The 18,609-nt window shown below is 35.6% G+C and overlaps 2 protein-coding genes and 1 pseudogene across 3 annotated transcripts; all 3 read left to right on the top strand.

Annotated features, from left to right (window-relative positions):
- The first annotated feature begins 1,080 nt into the window (after positions 1–1,080).
- On the top strand, positions 1,081–3,190 carry LOC149196274 (E3 ubiquitin-protein ligase RZFP34-like). The gene is made up of 6 exons (XM_089408244.1): positions 1,081–1,956; positions 2,108–2,167; positions 2,376–2,453; positions 2,591–2,634; positions 2,758–2,798; positions 3,105–3,190. Exons 1-6 carry the CDS (start codon positions 1,807–1,809, stop codon positions 3,188–3,190), a joined length of 459 nt encoding a protein of 152 aa, XP_089264370.1. The 5' UTR covers positions 1,081–1,806.
- A 994-nt stretch (positions 3,191–4,184) lies between these two features.
- Positions 4,185–5,246, top strand: LOC149196273 (glutamate decarboxylase 1-like). Its single transcript, XM_089408243.1, has 4 exons — positions 4,185–4,267; positions 4,463–4,667; positions 4,852–4,995; positions 5,139–5,246. The coding sequence occupies exons 1-4, from the start codon at positions 4,185–4,187 to the stop codon at positions 5,244–5,246; spliced, it is 540 nt and encodes a 179-aa protein (XP_089264369.1).
- On the top strand, positions 4,831–13,775 carry LOC149196272 (uncharacterized; annotated as a pseudogene). The gene is made up of 14 exons (XR_016255140.1): positions 4,831–4,995; positions 5,139–5,350; positions 5,449–5,534; positions 6,420–6,615; positions 6,822–6,878; positions 7,740–7,780; positions 7,962–8,091; positions 8,395–8,486; positions 9,534–9,581; positions 9,802–10,011; positions 10,471–10,553; positions 12,704–12,811; positions 13,419–13,526; positions 13,633–13,775. The product of XR_016255140.1 is annotated as an uncharacterized LOC149196272 (transcript).
- The last annotated feature ends 4,834 nt before the right edge of the window (positions 13,776–18,609 follow it).

Raw genomic sequence — 18,609 nt, 5'->3', positions numbered from 1 at the left:
TCCATTGTTGTATGCAAGCTCTAGAAGTAGAAGATACTCTTCCCACTTATTTTACTGGTGCATTACATACATTCTCAACATTTCTTCCAAGATTCTATTTGTCCTCTCTATTTTCCCATTTTTTTGTTGATGATAAGTTGTATTGAAAGCCAATTATGTCCCTAGTCCTACAAAAAATTCCTTTCAAAACTTGGAAGTGAACTTGGCATCTCTGCTTGCAATAATTTTCTTAGGAATTCCATGCAACTTCACAATCTCCTTCATGAATATTTGAGCCACTTCACTTACTGAGTTGGTGGATTTAACTACTACAAAGTGATCTACCTTGCTCAACATGTTAATCACTACCATAATTGCATCACGTTGTTTTGAGGTTCTTGGAAAACTAGTGATGAAGTCCATGGAGATCACTTCCCATTTCCATTCCAGAATGGGAATGGGTTACAATAATCCTGCTGGATGTTTACATTCAACCTTCACCTACTGGCATTCTATGCATTTTAAAACAAAATTAGGTACCTCCTTTTTCAAATTAGGCCAATAGTAAAACTTCTTAATGGTTGCGAGAGTCTTTTGGTATCCCAGATGACTGGAATATGGTTTTGCATGAAACTCTTTAATTGTAAGCCTCTTCAATTTATCATTATTTGGTACATAGATTTTGTTCTCGAATCTAATTAGACCCTCATCCATGAGATGATATTCCTCATTCTCACCATATTGTTGCAACTTCTCTTTCACTTGATGATATTTCTCACCATGTTTTCCTACATGCTTGATTTGTTCTACTAGATCGATTCCACAAGAACTTATGGATGTTGTGTGATTCAATTGAATTTTTCTACTGAGTGTATCAACAACCTTGTTCTCTTTGCATTTGATTTACTTGATCTCAAAGTTGAATTCACTAAGTATAACTAGCCATCTAGATTGTCTTGCATTCAACATAGGTTGATCAAACAAATATTTGAGTCCTCCATGATCTTAGCATAAAACTTTTGTCGATGAAGTAATGTCTCCACATTTTCAATACAAGATATACAAATACAAGTATATCTTTCCATCATAGTATCCAAATCCCTGCATTTTATGTACATGTTTATCAAATTGTTTTGTAAGAAGAAATGCTCTTGAAACCCACATTTGATGATGTGGGCATGTGCAATCTTTCCATTCAACAGCGATCTGATGTTGGCACAGTCATTCAAGAGACGGCTAACGTTGGAAACCTATAGTTGGTGCATGTGTTCTTTATGTGGAACTAATTTCAATTTTTAACTTTATTTTCTTTAGAGCTGAAAAACCATTACATATTATGCGGGGCTATGGTATCCCACATATTTGTTCTATTTATCCCTTTGGCCATAAGCAAACCTATCTCATCTCATAGAACAAGAAAAGAGGTTGTGCTAAAGTGACCTCTTTGTATTGCTAACATGAGAAGAGTATTTCTGTGTGTCTCTCTATTTTCTTCAGCTTAATTTACTTTCTACTAAGACAATGAATCTCAGGGAATTGAAGTGTGCAAAAATAGCATTCATTAACGTGGGGCTATGAAATTTCTGTTTTTAACTGTCAAGGAATTCATCCTGGTCATTTGTTGTCCTTAACATAAATATTTAAGGTAGTGAGCATCTACATTGTTTGACATGCATACCCATACTGTATTTGGTATTTCTTCCTTGAAATAGAATGGAGATGTTCAATACACTATTGTTTAATGTAACATTTATGCCTTTTATTTATTATATATAATTTTGATATTTTCTTATTGGTATCTCCATGCATCTTACAAAGTGGTGAAAAATGTGTCTTACAGGGATGATTTTACTGATGTGTCTTTTCTTGATACTGATAATTGATGGCAGATGTTCACACTACCGCCGGAGATGCCAAATAAGGGCTCCGTCTTGTAATGAAGTCTTTGACTGTAGGAATTGTCATAATGAGGCCAAAGTATGCTTCTTTTTCTTTACTTCTTTCGTAGCTATTTCAAGTTCAACGGTTGTGTTTGGTTTATATACTTGTTAAAATAGAACTATAAAATTACGTCTCTTCTAATTTCATTTGTGAGGGTATAGTATGGTTTGATCTCATATCTGAACAGAATTCAATGGATGTCCATCCACATGACAGACATAATGTACCGCGCCATGAAGTTCGAAAGGTAAGGTTCTATCTTGTTTTCCAGTTAGATGTTATTCATTATGATGTTTGTCTTAATGCTCTGAACAATATGTATTCTTTGTAATTTTCTGAAGGTAGATTTGAAAGAGCTGAGCCTTTTTAATTTTAATAATGTGCAGAAAATTTAGAGGTAAACACTAATGCTTCTTGAGTTATTTTAAAAATGATTATGCACTGTCATTTTGTAGGTTCAACAAACCTGCGTTACTTGTGGTGTTTGTATGGGAAATTACTTCTGTGAAAAATGCAATTTCTTTGATGATGAGGTACGTTTTTAATGCCTTTTCAGGTTTAATAGTTCTGGTTTAGGAAAACAGAGAGTTTCACTCTTACAAAATTATAAAAAGATGGTTTGGATGTATACACTTTCGGTTCTAATTGTACTTGCCACTTTGGTTTCCAGGACTCAAAACAGCAATACCACTGTGACGGATGTGGAATTTGCAGGTATGCTTTTCTCTTTTTCCTTTGATGTTTCTTGCTCTCTTGTAAAGTAATCTTTCATGCTATTGTGAAATGTATTAGATGTATTTCTTGCCTTTGACTTTAGCTACTTGTGCTGGTTTTCAGAACTGGCAGCAACGATAATTTCTTCCACTGTTATAAATGTGGTATGTTCTTTATGACTTCTCAAATTATCACCGCTTCTTCCCTTGTTTCATTGTATACTTGTATTTGTATTTCAGTGTATAGGGTCATTTTACCCTTACGGGTTTGACTAAACTTGTCTAGGCTTCCAGCCTCTTAACCGGGTTGAACTTTGTTTAGGCTTCCCAACGTTTTAGGCAGGTTGGAAATCCTAAATCCTTTTGTCACAACTTACGGATGACTCGTTTCAATGTTCTACTGCTCATCCTTCTCAAATTTATTAGTGGAGTTATCATTTTGGTCTTACAAAGCATAACCTATCTTCTCAGGGTTATCATTTGGGAAATGCTTTGTTGGAAATGCTGCCCTGTTCTCTAGGTCACTTGAGCAGCTTGAAGAAGTTGTGGGTTTGTGATTGCGTAGAATTGAAATCTTGGCCCAATTCGTTGGGACTGTTGACTCAGCTGTCAACATTGTGGGTTGGAGGCTGTGGAATACAACCCTTACAATCAACAAATTCAGCCTCAGTCTTGATGGATTCGAGGCATCCGATAATATCATGGTTTCTAATGGAATCAACTTTTTAATAGCAATATATCAATATGTTGATATATGTTTTGTAATATTATGTTTTGACTTTCTAAAGGCAATATACAATTATGGTTTTCAATGAAATATATTGGTAGGGGATAGTAATTAACTTACTCTAGAATGAAATAAGACATTCAATGTGTTCTTTGTAATATAGATATAAACAAAACATCTAAAGAAAAGTAATTGCACAATGATCCAGGCCAACAAAACAAGGTTTTCCACAAACCAATTAAGCCTTTCAACCTTTTCGACTTATTTTCTTATGTCAAACATTTGCAGGGTTTCAACCAATTAACATTTCATTGAGTATGTATTTACAAAGCAATGATTTTGGGATCAAATCCCACAAAGCAATTCTATACTTGCTTTTCAAATTCCTTCAACCTTTTGAAAGTAAAGTAAAACCAATGAATTATCAATCTAATTTTACCATAATAAAAAACAATTAGAAAACCTTTAGCCAACTCAAATTGCTCATTCGTTAGGCTTGAACCAACCAACATCTCTTCTAGAAAAATTCAACAATTCCGATTTAATAATCCTATCGGCCTCTCTTTGTACCTTTTGGGACAATTACTAGTTAGGCCGATAGGCCTTCTCTTTGAAAGAGACTTTCGTCGTCCCTTTCATTCTAAGGTTGACACCTGCCATTTTTTTTCATCTTGCAGTTTCGCACTCTAAGGTTGACACCTGGCATTTTTTTTCCATCTTGCAGTTTCGCATTTAATTCCGGTTCTTCTTTGCAGTTGCAACCGATTACCGAATATCGGGAAACAGTAGTGTGGAGTGGGGTTTCTTTTGAAAATCAACCAAAAATGGCTCTGAGCAGCGCTATTGATTCTGATGGCTCCATACATTCAACCTTTGCCTCCAGATATGTTCAGGAATCCTTGCCTCGGTATGTATAAACTCTGGAGGGAAATCTAGGAACATAAACTGCGCTTATGAAAGCTTATTTCACTAGATGGGTTTGCTTCTGCTATTGTGCAATAGTATTTTCTTGAGGATAAACCCTCCGGACATTGGGATTTCCAATAAAATGGCCCTGAGCAGGGCTTCTGATTCGGTTTCCTTTGAATGTTTGTGTTGGCAGGTTTCAAATTTCGAGTAAGTCGATTCCCAAAGATGCTGCCTATCAGATCATCAGCGACGAGCTCATGTTGGATGGGAACCCCAGACTTAATCTTGCTTCTTTTGTCACCACATGGATGGAACCAGAATGTGATAAGCTCATCATACAGGCAATCAACAAGAATTATGTCGACATGGATGAGTATCCTGTCACTACAGAATTGCAGGTAATGGCAGGGTTTGGGATACTAGATCTGAAGGCCCTTCTCAGATCCGTTTTGGGCGTTAATTTTATTTATTTTTCTTTGTTTTCTCAATTCTTTATCTGAAAGTGTTCAGTGCTTTCATGTGTCTGGATTTGGAAAAAGAATCGATGCGTGAACATTTAACGCCCCACTTGGCGATGGAGAGGAAGCTGTTGGTGTGGGCACGGTTGGATCTTCAGAGGCGATCATGTTGGCAGGCCTTGCATTCAAACGCAAATGGCAGAACAAGCGCAAGGCAGAGGGGAAGCCGTATGACAAGCCAAACATTGTGACAGGTGCAAATGTCCAGGTAAGATTAACGCAATTCGATTAGCCCAAGCCCATCTAAATTCTGATCTTATGTCAACATGGATTCTGTATATCAATTTGAAGCCCAAATTCATGGATGTTGTATATTAGTTAGATTAAATCAAATCCACTGGCACACCACAGGTATCTTTTTCCTCCTCGGACTTAGAAGCCGTTGCAAACCCTCCTTCAGTGTTACAAATCCTCTCTCTGAGGTTTTCACCAGGAATTTTGTTTATCTGTCTTGGATAAATCTTTCCCAATTTCACTTGGATCTTAGGTTCAGTCAACAGAACCGTAAGGTCTTCCTGGAAAGTTTTTCAACATTATCGCCCACTACACGGTAACCCTCGCAGGTAAGGCCCTTGTTGAATATATGATGTTTCTGTTATCATAGGTCTTTTGTTTTGCATGCTCATCATCGTATACAACTTACTTTTCCCCTTCTTTGCAGGGGAAAGCTACAGGTCTATACTGTCGATGGCTTCCACAGTGCAACCGTGGCGGCAACAATTTCTCCTTACCCCGGAAGTGAACCAGGTCATTCTTGTGGCTATGTTTCCTCTAAGCTTACTTATTATTAAATTATGTTATGGTTGTTCGAGAAGAGCGTCTTTTCTCTGTCGACTTGAGGGTTTTTAAATTATTATGGATGTTGAGCATTTTAGCTCTAGCCGGAACCAAAGTCAGTTGTTTTGTTTTCGTTTTTGTTAAGATCCATTTATGTAATTCATGGAATTACAGTGTTAAAATTTCTCTTCATAATTTACAGTGGTTATATTCTCCACTGAGTTTTCTATTGCCGAGAATGTAATTAGTAAATAGGTTTGACGTTATCCTTTTCCTGTACTGTTGGTTGCACAGGTTACTTGTAGGATACATATATGCATTTTGGTATTTTATGGCTAAACACTTGGTTTGAAACAGTCCTGCAATTAAATCTTGCATGTTGGGCATGCCATTCCTCTTGTTTATATGGTAGTAAGTTCACTGTTTATTGTAGTTCCGACTCAAGGCGAAAACTATATTGCTTATATTCTGTTTATCTTAAGATAGATAATTGTTATTTAATATTTCCAGTATTGTGATTACAGTACAATATGTGTGCCTCTTTGTAAAACATGCTAAATAGATTTTTGAATGAAATATAACTGCTTAGAAGGATCTTTAGTTGATAATCCCCAAGGGGTGGTTTACTTTTTCCTTTAGTTTAACAATTTCTGATAAATACTTCTTCTGTAGAGTAAAATCGGTCTGCTGGGTAGTCTATCTCATTTATGAGTTTTAGTTTTTCCTGTTATTAAGACAAACATTGGAACAGTTAGATCCAGAATATCCTTGCATGATTTTGTGTGCATTTGGAATTTGTGATAGTTATAGCCATATCTTTGACAGTTGTTCCCTTTCATGCATTCCTCATTGCAGTTGAGAGCACAAAAGCCCACTTGGGAAACTGGATCATCGTTTTCCCTAAAAAATAAAGCTGTGCAGAAACAAGAGCGTTTGCTTAAATCTGACCCGTTGGGCGTAAAGCTAGACATGAATGATGATTTGGAGGATCTGATAGATGAAGAAAGCCTTCTTTCTGAAGAGGATTCGAAAAGATCTTCATTGCCCTCTGGTTAGTAACAGGGGCTGGTGGCTGTTAATGTTGGTTTGCAGTTTATCCATTGGAAAGGAATATATATGATAGAATCCTCTTTAATAACGTTACAAACTTGATCAGCTTGGTCACTTTTCCCATCTATTCTTTCAATCCATATTTTGTAATTCGTTTTGTTCATTTTGGATTTTGAATGGCTGTTGTGTATAATGTTCTCTTTGTAGACCCTCTGCACTGGAAATGTGTTCTGTTTGGGGACAAGCAGATGATTCAACAGGCTGGTAGGGCCACATGGGATGCAATTTGTTTTCCTTCTTATAGAAGTGATGTTGAGCAACTTTTCATGGATTCACCATGGCATTCAATTTGGAAGAATTTGTTGTTTTAGAGCAGATTTAGCTATTTACTTTTCAGTAAGGATTCCCATTTTAGAGTAAGATGTAGATAGTCTTCAGTTTGGGACCAAAGTGTATATGCTACCTTGCTTATGTAGGTAGGGAGCTTATGTATGATCACTTTTTGGTTCCTAAGTGTACTAATTCCTGGTGTACATGTATCTTGATTTTCATTTTGCAAAACTACAAATAAAAATTGAAAGTCAAGGGTTAACTATCTTTTGAGCTATCATCATTAACTACCATAAACAATCTAATTGAGTGGACGTGTTGCATGCCATAGCATAGTTGTTGATATTCATAAGAAGATAATAGATCTACGGTGAGCACTTTCAACAAACCAAAATCCAGTCAAGTAAACATGGAAGATTTATAATAGCACTTAATTTAGATCACAAGAGATTTACTCATAGCATTTTGCACTTAAGAGAGATCAACCATAGCCAAGAACAAGTAACCATGAAGAAAGTGAATTGCATTAATGTTTCTCTGCTGTTTCTTCTGGCTGTTCCAATATAATCTGATTCTTAGATCTTTCAAAAGCATGACATAATTTTGAATATCTTTTTAACTGGAGCTTGAAAACATTGAACCAGGCTTATGAGATATTCTATTTACTTGTGTGATAAAGTTGATGCTTTGGTTTACACAATATTATTCAACGTCATGTCTAATGTTGAAGTTCTATGCAGCACATTTTACTTCTGTAATGGTTAACAATGCTTATTGGCTCATCTTAATGCACAGGTGTGGTTCATGGGAGAACATTCACATATTTCAATGGATTTTGATGATGTAAGAGTCCACAAGCTCGATAGTTATATTTTAAATTTATCTTCACACTTCTATATTGTGCTCTAGGTTAATATAATATTTTGTCAATTCTCTTCATTGTTTTTTCTTTTTGTTAATGCATGTTAAGTAAAAATATCTCACATGCCGTTTTCCCTAAAAAATAAAGCTGTGCAGAAACAAGAGCGTTTGCTTAAATCTGACCCGTTGGGCGTAAAGCTAGACATGAATGATGATTTGGAGGATCTGATAGATGAAGAAAGCCTTCTTTCTGAAGAGGATTCGAAAAGATCTTCATTGCCCTCTGGTTAGTAACAGGGGCTGGTGGCTGTTAATGTTGGTTTGCAGTTTATCCATTGGAAAGGAATATATATGATAGAATCCTCTTTAATAACGTTACAAACTTGATAAGCTTGGTCACTTTTCCCATCTATTCTTTCAATCCATATTTTGTAATTTGTTTTGTTCATTTTGGATTTTGAATGGCTGTTGTGTATAATGTTCTCTTTGTAGACCCTCTGCACTGGAAAGGTGTTCTGTTTGGGGACAAGCAGATGATTCAACAGGCTGGTAGGGCCACATGGGATGCAATTTGTTTTCCTTCTTATAGAAGTGATGTTGAGCAACTTTTCATGGATTCACCATGGCATTCAATTTGGAAGAATTTGCTGTTTTAGAGCAGATTTAGCTATTTACTTTTCAGTAAGGATTCCCATTTTAGAGTAAGATGTAGATAGTCTTCAGTTTGGGACCAAAGTGTATATGCTACCTTGCTTATGTAGGTAGGGAGCTTATGTATGATCACTTTTTGGTTCTTAAGTGTACTAATTCCTGGTGTACATGTATCTTGATTTTCATTTTGCAAAACTACAAATAAAAATTGAAAGTCAAGGGTTAACTATCTTTTGAGCTATCATCATTAACTACCATAAACAATCTAATTGAGTGGACGTGTTGCACACCATAGCATAGTTGTTGATATTCATAAGAAGATAATAGATCTACGGTGAGCACTTTCAACAAACCAAAATCCAGTCAAGTAAACATGGAAGATTTATAATAGCACTTAATTTAGATCACAAGAGATTTACTCATAGCATTTTGCACTTAAGAGAGATCAACCATAGCCAAGAACAAGTAACCATGAAGAAAGTGAACTATTTTAGGAGTACTCTTAGGAAAATATTAAAATATTCGCTTGAATGAGATGGTTTATTAATGAGGAGTGTATTGTATATAGCCCCAAGAAGGTGGCTAGGCTGGCCTTAGCCAAAATAGTAAAAAGTAGTAAATCACAATAAATGGGTTAGTTACCCTTGTGTAGGCTTAATAAATCCTACAACATATCAATGCAATAAGTTGACATTGCCCTCAGGCGAAGATTAATCACAGAATCTCAACATTATTCATAGACCCAAATGAGAAAGAACAAACACTAGGTACAAATAAAACGTGCAAAACAAGCTATAAAGATATTGCATTAATGTTTCTCTGCTGTTTCTTCTGGCTGTTCCAATATAATCTGATTCTTAGATCTTTCTAAAGCATGACATAATTTTGAATATCTTTTTAACTGGAGCTTGAAAACATTGAACCAGGCTTATGAGATCTTCTATTTACTTGTGTGATAAAGTTGATGCTTTGGTTTACACAATATTATTCAACGTCATGTCTAATGTTGAAGTTCTATGCAGCACATTTTACTTCTGTAATGGTTAACAATGCTTATTGGCTCATCTTAATGCACAGGTGTGGTTCATGGGAGAACATTCACATATTTCAATGGATTTTGATGATGTAAGAGTCCACAAGCTCGATAGTTATATTTTAAATTTATCTTCACACTTCTATATTGTGCTCTAGGTTAATATAATATTTTGTCAATTCTCTTCATTGTTTTTTCTTTTTGTTAATGCATGTTAAGTAAAATTATCTCACATGCACTTGCAAATTCATGGTTGATAACATTGAGTGCAGTTTTGGTTATCTTCTCTTGTTCATTTGGTATTCTTTTCAGATTGTTGCAGTGACCTTGGACAATTATGAATTGCTTCCAGTAGATAAAGATGATCAAATTAGTGATAATTTCAATGACCACTGGGAAGTTAGTACGAAAAGAAAAGCCTGCAAAAATTGTACATGTGGCCGAGCTGAGTTGGAAGAGAAACAGACGAAGTTGGGCCTGACTGCAGAGCAGTTGAATAACCCACAATCTGCGTGTGGAAATGTATGCTGGTTCTTTTTAATCTTTTGCTCTTATTTCATTTCTTTCTCGGGAAGAAGTATTTGCAAATTGCCATCCCTATTTTGTGGAGAAAGGTTGCCAATTTATATAACCTTTTCACCATTATAGTATTTCTAATTTGTTCTTTTAGTTACTGTTTACGAGTATAATTGTTCTGTATAAAAGAACAAAATGCTGCGTTGATATCTGTTACACTTTTGATTGAACAAACTTCCTTTAGGTCTCTCTCTTAATATACACAGCTGTGTTTTTTAATGAAAACTTGAGTTTCCATCTCCATCTTTGAAGGAGAATCTTGGCTGCTGGGATCTGCAGCGTATACTATATTACAGTTACCCTATTTTATATTCCAAACTGTGAACAAGGTCACATACTGTAGGAATCAAAATGTAATATAATATTTGCTCATTTTTCTGATATAATGGATGTTGATTTTGTTTGTGTGGACTCGGGGATGCATTCAGGTGCAGTAGTTGCCCCTACAAAGGACTTATCTCCTTTCAAACTTGGGGAAAACTTAAAAGGTATATATAACACATACATATTGTTTTCCATCTATTGCGCCTTCTATTTTTAACAAGTTTGTTCTGACATATCAATTCCTCCATTTGACTAAAATGCTTTTACAAAAATTGCAGGTATCTCTTCCTGGCACACTCTGGACTGTTGATATGTGAGCAAAGTAGTGCTTTGAAGAGTTAACAATTAGTCATAAACCCTCAATCATTTCGTGCCATCCAAGTGATGGGTTGCTTACCTTTAAGCATTTCTAATGTAATTTCCCTTCAACCATTGAGTGCTTAAATTAAGCAATAGTGCAGCCTTATTTCTAGGTATAAATTATAATATAGTGTATGAGAATCAGAACTATTTATGAGGAAATTTATTTATCTATAATGTGATGGGTTAGGTCTTACTCTATATTCATTACAACCATAACTATATTTAAAAAAAAATGCAATAATTTCTAGTGCAATTGCAATAATCATGATATGATTACTAATTGGCATACACTCATTAGACCATCTACTATTAGTTGAACTATATCTGGTGGGGAGTTGGAGTATTCCCAGAAAGGTGTTCTTACAATAACTTGTGATATTCCACTTGTCTACCAATTACTTGCAAATCATAGATCTACTGCATCAATTTTCATTATCATAGCTTTTTGGACAAAACAATAACATATCCAAACATCAGTTCCCTTGTACAACTGATATTTTTGGTCTAAACATTTTACTAATCAAATCTTCTAGGGTCTAAACATTTTACTAATCAAATCTTCTAGGGTTATATTATCCAAACATCAGTTCCCTTGTACAACTGATATTTTTGGTCTAAACATTTTACTAATCAAATCTTCTAGGGTCTAAACATTTTACTAATCAAATCTTCTAGGGTTATATTATTTCAATGAGTTTTGCCAAAAACTTTGGGTTTTTTCGCAGTTTTAAACACTTATTAAATTTTTCACATAATTTCCCCTGTACAACTCATATTTTTGGTTTAAACATTTTACTAATTAAATCTTCTAGGGTTATATTATTTCAATGAGTTTTGCCAAAAACTTTGGTTTTTTCTCAGTGTTAAGCACTTTACTTATTAAATTTTTCCCAACGATATTTTTCCTATTAGTATTGCCAAACATGTTACTTATTGAATTTTTCCGTCATATTTTTCCCATTAGTTTTGCAACAATTTTTTTGTGTCTAATTAAAATTATTGAAATTGAAAATAATAGTTATCCAAATTATATAATTAAAGTTATTGAAATTATAGATATTAGTTATCCAATTTATATAATCAAAAAAAATTATTGAAATTGAAAATAATAGTTATCCAAATTATATAATTAAAATTATTAAAATTATCAATATTAGTTATCCCATTTATATAATCAAAATATAATAAAAATATTATTTATACATTTAAAAATACAATTTAATGATAAAAATTTATAATATTATTAATAATTATTTTATAAAAAAAAACCAATAATATAAGGATTACTAAAGCAAAATCTAAAAATAAAATGTGGTCATTTATCACAAGAGGCTAACAAAAACAAGTTGTTTCTTTAAGTGTGTATGTTCACTTATTAGTCCCTGCCATCTGGCATTCAGCAGGGACTATTGTAATCGATCGGGTCCGAGATAGCATTAGTTTCAAGTTTTATTACTGTGTTATACTGTGCTTATTACAAAGTTTTCAAACGCTCTCAAACGCACTGTGCCGGATAACCAAAGTTTTATTTCGAACTTAAATTTTGCCATCTTATTTGGCCTCTTCCCGAGGCGGAAGAGGCCCGACCATAGCTTAAATTGGTTTTACGCCTGCTGCATTCTCGCTAACCGTCAACGGGTTTGTTTTAATGTTAACATTAATTCGATAGGTACAAATGCTAGAGATTAATATTGCTTTTTCAGTGATCTCATAGATATACATACAGAAAATAAAACAAGTGGCATGGTTATGCATGGCGATACAAGTGGCAAACTAATATCGAAACTATTCTGTTCATCAAACCTATTTCCACTGTCTTTACCAGAACTATTCATCAAACCTGTTTCGCCCTGTGAGGGAGGAGAATAACCCATGGCACTTAAGATGCAGGTTTGCTTTGAGGGAGGATGCTATCTTAGCTGTTATCATACTCCCTGTTCCATTTTGTCAGGAAAGCCTCTTCGCTACTGGTTTTGGATTGATCCAAGGCAGACCGTTCCCAGAACCTCTAATGCTCTCTGCAACAGCTATGTTTCTGCGGTGAGATACAATGAACAAGGTGAGATAAATAGTTTTTTAAACCTGTACTGCTTTCATACATGAAACTGAAATCTTCATTTACTATTGTAATCGATCGGGTCCGAGATAGCATTAGTTTCAAGTTTTATTACTGTGTTATACTGTGCTTATTACAAAGTTTTCAAACGCTCTCAAACGCGCTGTGCCGGATAACCAAAGTTTTATTTCGAACTTAACTTTTGCCATCTTATTTGGCCTCTTCCCGAGGCGGAAGAGGCCTGACCATAGCTTAAATTGGTTTTACGCCTGCTGCATTCTCGCTAACCGTCAACGGGTTTGTTTTAATGTTAACATTAATTCGATAGGTACAAATGCTAGAGATTAATATTGCTTTTTCAGTGATCTCATAGATATACATACAGAAAATAAAACAAGTGGCATGGTTATGCATGGCGATACAAGTGGCAAACTAATATCGAAATTGTTCTGTTCATCAAACCTATTTCCACTGTCTTTACCAGAACTATTCATCAAACCTGTTTCGCCCTGTGAGGGAGGAGAATAACCCATGGCACTTAAGATGCAGGTTTGATTTGAGGGAGGATGCTATCTTAGCTGTTATCATACTCCCTGTTCCATTTTGTCAGGAAAGCCTCTTCGCTACTGGTTTTGGATTGATCCAAGGCAGACCGTTCCCAGAACCTCTAATGCTCTCTGCAACAGCTATGTTTCTGCGGTGAGATACAATGAACAAGGTGAGATAAATAGTTTTTTAAACCTGTACTGCTTTCATACATGAAACTGAAATCTACATTTACTCTTCTGCATTTTACTGGATATTTTTAGTTCTGCAATTAATAGAATTTTCTTTTTTCTGGAAATTGCAAGTAGCGCAAGCAGCTCATAATCTGCAATTTTTTGTTTGTTACCAGTTCTTACCATCTGAATTGCTTGGTCCATCTGCTGCTTCTGAGCAGCAGATTTCTGCTCCTCAACAACAGTAGCCGCATGGATTTCTTCTGTGTGTAAAGCAGCTTTGCTCTTAAAGGTTTCTCCCTAAGACAAAATTATAAGATGCCGATCAATATTGAACATCAAAATCAATTTTCCAGATTTAATATTTTTGCGAAATGTTAGAGCTGGTTGAAATTTTCAGAAAATAAATTTAAAGCAGGTAAATTTATGGAATTCTTGAAAAGAAACGACTCCTTCACAGGCATGCTCTTTTACTCCTTTTTTCCAAAATATTCATTATTTCTGCGTTTAATGACAGCAATACGCCTTAAAGAACACCACAGGAATTTTCAATGTGGTATACTAGCATCGGCTTATGAAATTTAGGGTCTCTTTCATCAAAATTGCACTGTAAAAACTATAGTATTGGTTATTTTCGAAGATCCAAATCAAATAGAAGTTAATTTTACTAAACTAACAGTAATTAATTGCTCTATATAATTTATGATTCAAGGTGATGTTCTCTTACCTCAGAGCTTTGAAGCAAATGCCATGTAGTATTCATAAGAGATCGAAATGATTCGTTGTTAGAACTAAAATTACTCATGTTCTGCGTTCAAATTAGACGTTTTTTCAGTAAAAGAACTAATAATCTTGGACCTGAAGCCTCTTATTTCTTTCTCCAAAGGGGCAGCAGTAACCCATGGTTAGTTTTGTCCTCTCTGCAGTTTCTTGTTTGCATGTTGTTGCATTTGAACATCTTTCTTACCAAATGTGTCCATTTATTTGTAGCTGCAACAACAACAAATAGAAAACACGTCTTCAAATTATGTACTCAAAGTGAGCTCTGCAACTTGAGCAGATAAATTCCATGCTGCCTGATCAGAAGCTGTGGCCAGACCCTGAAGCATTCTTACGACATCCACAGTATCATCAAGATAGTATTTTGCTTTACTGGGTTTTTAACCAACTGTGCATGCAAATACTTCTGCTATCGGAGAAAGTGTAGGTCCTGACATAGCATTTGTGATACCCTCAAACATGTCCTCATCTGACCTGTCATCTCCAATGCACAGGACAAAGTCTGGTCGTTTCCCTCTCTGCACCATTGTTGGCAAAAGGCGCTCTGCTACTAAACCTTTGCTTATGCCCTGCAGATCCATCAAAATAGATAGATAATGCAATCAGATTATGAGCTACTAAATACCCTTGCTCCAGAACAAAATATTGAAAAATAAGTGCAGCCACTGTTTGCAGGGATTCGCTTTCTCAAAAAACTTGTAATAAAAACTACCAGATCCGCTACTCATATGCCTTCTCTGTCGTAGGTAGCTATGGATCAGCGGCTGAAGCAGCTTAAGATCCCTCCCTCTGTTCCGTTTCCCTCCCCAAAAAAACTAGGCTCTAGCAAGAGAAACAGCGGCAAGACCAGCATCACAGCGGCAGGACCAACATCACAGCCATGCCAACAAACCACCAGCCTCATAGTCGCTGGAATGATACTAATGTCACAGATCACCTCCCTGCTGCCAAGCACATGGCTTGCATGCAATGCACGTGGTAAGGGAGAGAGAAAGTGGCTGGTCCTCATAAGTTGTCCAATACTAACGGACTTCTATAATGACTTTAATAATTTTGGTTCCGTTTATGACGACGTGGATCCGCTGTGCGGTATCTTGATATCTCATACCTTGGGGACTCTTTCTTATTATTTCTTTTTGGGTGTATCAATGCAATATTGTATATTCGTGACTTTGTCATTTTGGTGGTGTGTGCACATTTGCATGGTTTCCCTTCATATCGCTTATGTTCCTAACGCATAATCATGTGCAATATGATAGACTGCGATCACTTTGTTTGTTGCATTATCCACTGAACTCTTGCATGTGTCAAGCCTTCTATTGCATTGGCGGATGTATAATCTTGTCGACGGTGCATATTCAACTATTGTGGCGGTGCATATTCAACTATTGTGGCGTATCCCAACGTTAATATATCAACAATCAGTGTGAATGTATTTAATATAGGGTTGGTTTCATGGCTTCTCATTGCATAGGGCGGTATCTTGATATCTCATACGTTGCAAAATACATTGATTTCATTGTGAGAGATTTTAACATAGCCCCGTAATATGTAGTGTTTCAACCCTTTGTATTCGCACATATGCTATATTTTACAATGCATGTGTGACGCTTCGTCTTCCTTCAATAAATTTTGTGATGCATGCACTCTTTTTATCCCTTAATGCATCTTTAAATGGCCTTTTAATGTTGTCTTTTGAATACGCTGGCTTTGTATCATCCCTTGTGTCGTTGAAATATATTTATGGTTTGTTCTTTAATATATTGTCAATTGGGAATACGCTACTGCGACCTACAAAAGAAAGGGTAGCAAAAGAGTGCAATTGGGGATTGCAGGATGAAAGGGTTGAGACTTCATAACTCTGACGTGTGATTATGCGACCACGCCTTTGAGTAGGGGTCAGAGTCGATCTGGTTATCTCAACCTATTTTTACTGATAGAAACTAAAAATTAAAATGATTCTTTCAACTATAAATCATATATTACTAAGTCTTATCACTTAGTGCCATTGATTTGTATGGCATATTTGATTAAACATACCTAGTGTGCATAGTTAAATAGCTAGGTTGAGTAACACAATCATTGCATCAAATCCTTTGAGGTAACAAGGAATCTAAACTTATCATCAACTCATGGTTACTTGCATTACTAAAATCAAAATAAGTGTAATCTAGCTGGTTTTTTAAATTATATTAATTTTACCATACTCAATTTCTATGTGTCGGTTTTCTTGTCATAGATGTCTCGCCAATTTTCAACAAAATACTTGATAAGGTTTCATAAATGGGCTAGTTAGCTAAGTTTTTTTGGCTATGGAGGGAAATTCATCTTCAAGTGAACCTTATCCAAATTCATTCTATGATGGGTAACTTTCTCAGCAAGAACTAGTCACTAGATGTGAGACTTGAAGATGATGGTTGAGGCTATAATGTGATTCAATTCACTAGTTTCAATTCCAATTCTTCACCAGTGTAAGAAACATATAATTTATGCTAAGTATACTATATAATCTCATGAGAGACTACTCATTAGTGAATGATACTTGTTGCTGCAAAATCTATCACCTTGGTGCAAAGCCTCACTAAGTGACCTATAATGAGCACAACAATGGGAGAGTTATTGTTGTCGCCTCAGAAACTACCCCTCTCATTTCTATAGTTATATATAATCCACCAGAAGGGAGGCTTCCCTAGAAGACCTTGTGGATCAAGTAACCTAATTTGAGTTAGGATAAATGCCCTGTAAGGCTCTTACAACAAGACTTCACCCAAAAAAAGTATGCAATAATTAGGGTTTGGGTGGATAAAGGTATAATTCCAAGAGAGGGAATTCAAGGGTTACTATGGCTTAATCTAAAGGATTAGGTCAAACACATACAATCAAGATAATCCAAGTAGTCCATGATATAAGTGACTAAGTCACTAATTTGAACTAAAAATAGCGAAAATTACATTATAACATGAAATTATGCCTTAAATATCCCATAGGTGTAAGTAAAACATCCTCCAAGGATGACATCCCTCCAACAGGTGTGTCTCTCCAAGAAAAATGCAATAAATGGCTTCAAGCGGTGCATCTTATCCCTGTGTCCTTATCAAATGGATGCCTAATCATAAATCAAGGCCTCCTTAATCCAACATCAGCCATAAATGTGCCCACATCATCCTCCCAAGCACCAAGAAGAGGATGTTATAATGCTAGGGCATGGCATTATCATGGTGAATAGTGTACCATCCTTTCTATAAGGGTTAAATGTTATCATCATCACCACATATCCTCAAAATTATGGCAACATCTATCAAGTAGGTGCAATTCCATCCTAGAGGCATCCTACCATCTCTTGGGTACATATTCTCTCAAAGTAATGTCTCATCTCTAAAGGACAATGTCCATGGTCTCGAAGGTGGGTAAGGGTGTCATCAACTATGCCATGCCATCCCAAGGTCAACAATATTTAGAAATTTCTCAACATCCTTTGGAAAAGTTCCTTGTGTCATCATCAAAGGGGCTAGACATCCTGCTTGAAGTTATGGAGAAGCATCATGTAATCCCTCAAGGGATGGTAGTTGTACTTGGGAGAAAATTTCTACCACATACTCATAAAATCAAGTGATATCAATATCATGGATACAAGAAACATAAGAGTATTAGAGTGGGCCACATTTAATGTTAAAGGAATCAAAGTACCTCACAAAAGCATCATCTTTAAATGTCTTCCTAGGTTATGATTTGTACACAAATTATCGTGCTCAGTTATGGGAGGGTTATTGTTGACATTCAAGTGAAAACTAGAATTTTTGAACATGATAATTACTTGTGATATATGTGTGTGTGTGTGTGTGTGTGTTTTTCTTAGCATTCACATTATTTAGTTATATCATCAAGAAATTATGCATTTAAAATATGTGAGTCGAGATCATAATGAACAATGTGACAAGAGACACTGAAAATTAGGCCAGAGGCCAAGGAAAAACCCACAATGGGAAAACCTAGCAATCCTTTCCTTATAGAATCTTTGTCAACAATAGAAATCCATATCACATATAACTTGACCAGTAGACCAATTATGCCAAATCAGCCCTCCAAAATTCCAAGAAATGATGCTCCCAAAATTGTCTACAAAAGAGTATGGAAAGAAGCCTGCTTTAGATCTCTAAGAGGGATAAATTTCACCTTCTGTCTTATCCTCAGGTAATTTCACTAAAATTCATATCATATCTCATAATATGAGTCTCAATTTTCACATCATTCCACAAAAGTATAGCTTCAGACTTCACACCTTTCTCCACAAGGATGAGTTAT

The sequence above is a fragment of the Pinus tabuliformis genome, chromosome 2_2, assembly GCF_031772625.1.
Source record: "Pinus tabuliformis cultivar Carrire ecotype Pingquan chromosome 2_2, CPIR1, whole genome shotgun sequence".
NCBI lineage: Eukaryota > Viridiplantae > Streptophyta > Pinopsida > Pinales > Pinaceae > Pinus > Pinus tabuliformis.
Note: the sequence above shows the minus strand (reverse complement) of the source record. Positions and strands in the feature narration are given on the sequence as shown.

Excerpts from the sequence above, each read along its gene's own strand:
- LOC149196273 (XM_089408243.1), top strand. The coding sequence starts at position 4,185 with ATGGCTCTGAGCAGCGCTATTGATTCTGATGGCTCCATACATTCAACC. Across the intron at positions 4,268-4,462 it reads GTTCAGGAATCCTTGCCTCG|GTTTCAAATTTCGAGTAAGT; the intron begins GTATGTATAAAC and ends TTGTGTTGGCAG. Across the intron at positions 4,668-4,851 it reads CTGTCACTACAGAATTGCAG|GAAGCTGTTGGTGTGGGCAC; the intron begins GTAATGGCAGGG and ends GGCGATGGAGAG.
- LOC149196274 (XM_089408244.1), top strand. The coding sequence starts at position 1,807 with ATGTGTCTTACAGGGATGATTTTACTGATGTGTCTTTTCTTGATACTG. Across the intron at positions 1,957-2,107 it reads ATTGTCATAATGAGGCCAAA|AATTCAATGGATGTCCATCC; the intron begins GTATGCTTCTTT and ends ATATCTGAACAG. Across the intron at positions 2,168-2,375 it reads CGCGCCATGAAGTTCGAAAG|GTTCAACAAACCTGCGTTAC; the intron begins GTAAGGTTCTAT and ends GTCATTTTGTAG.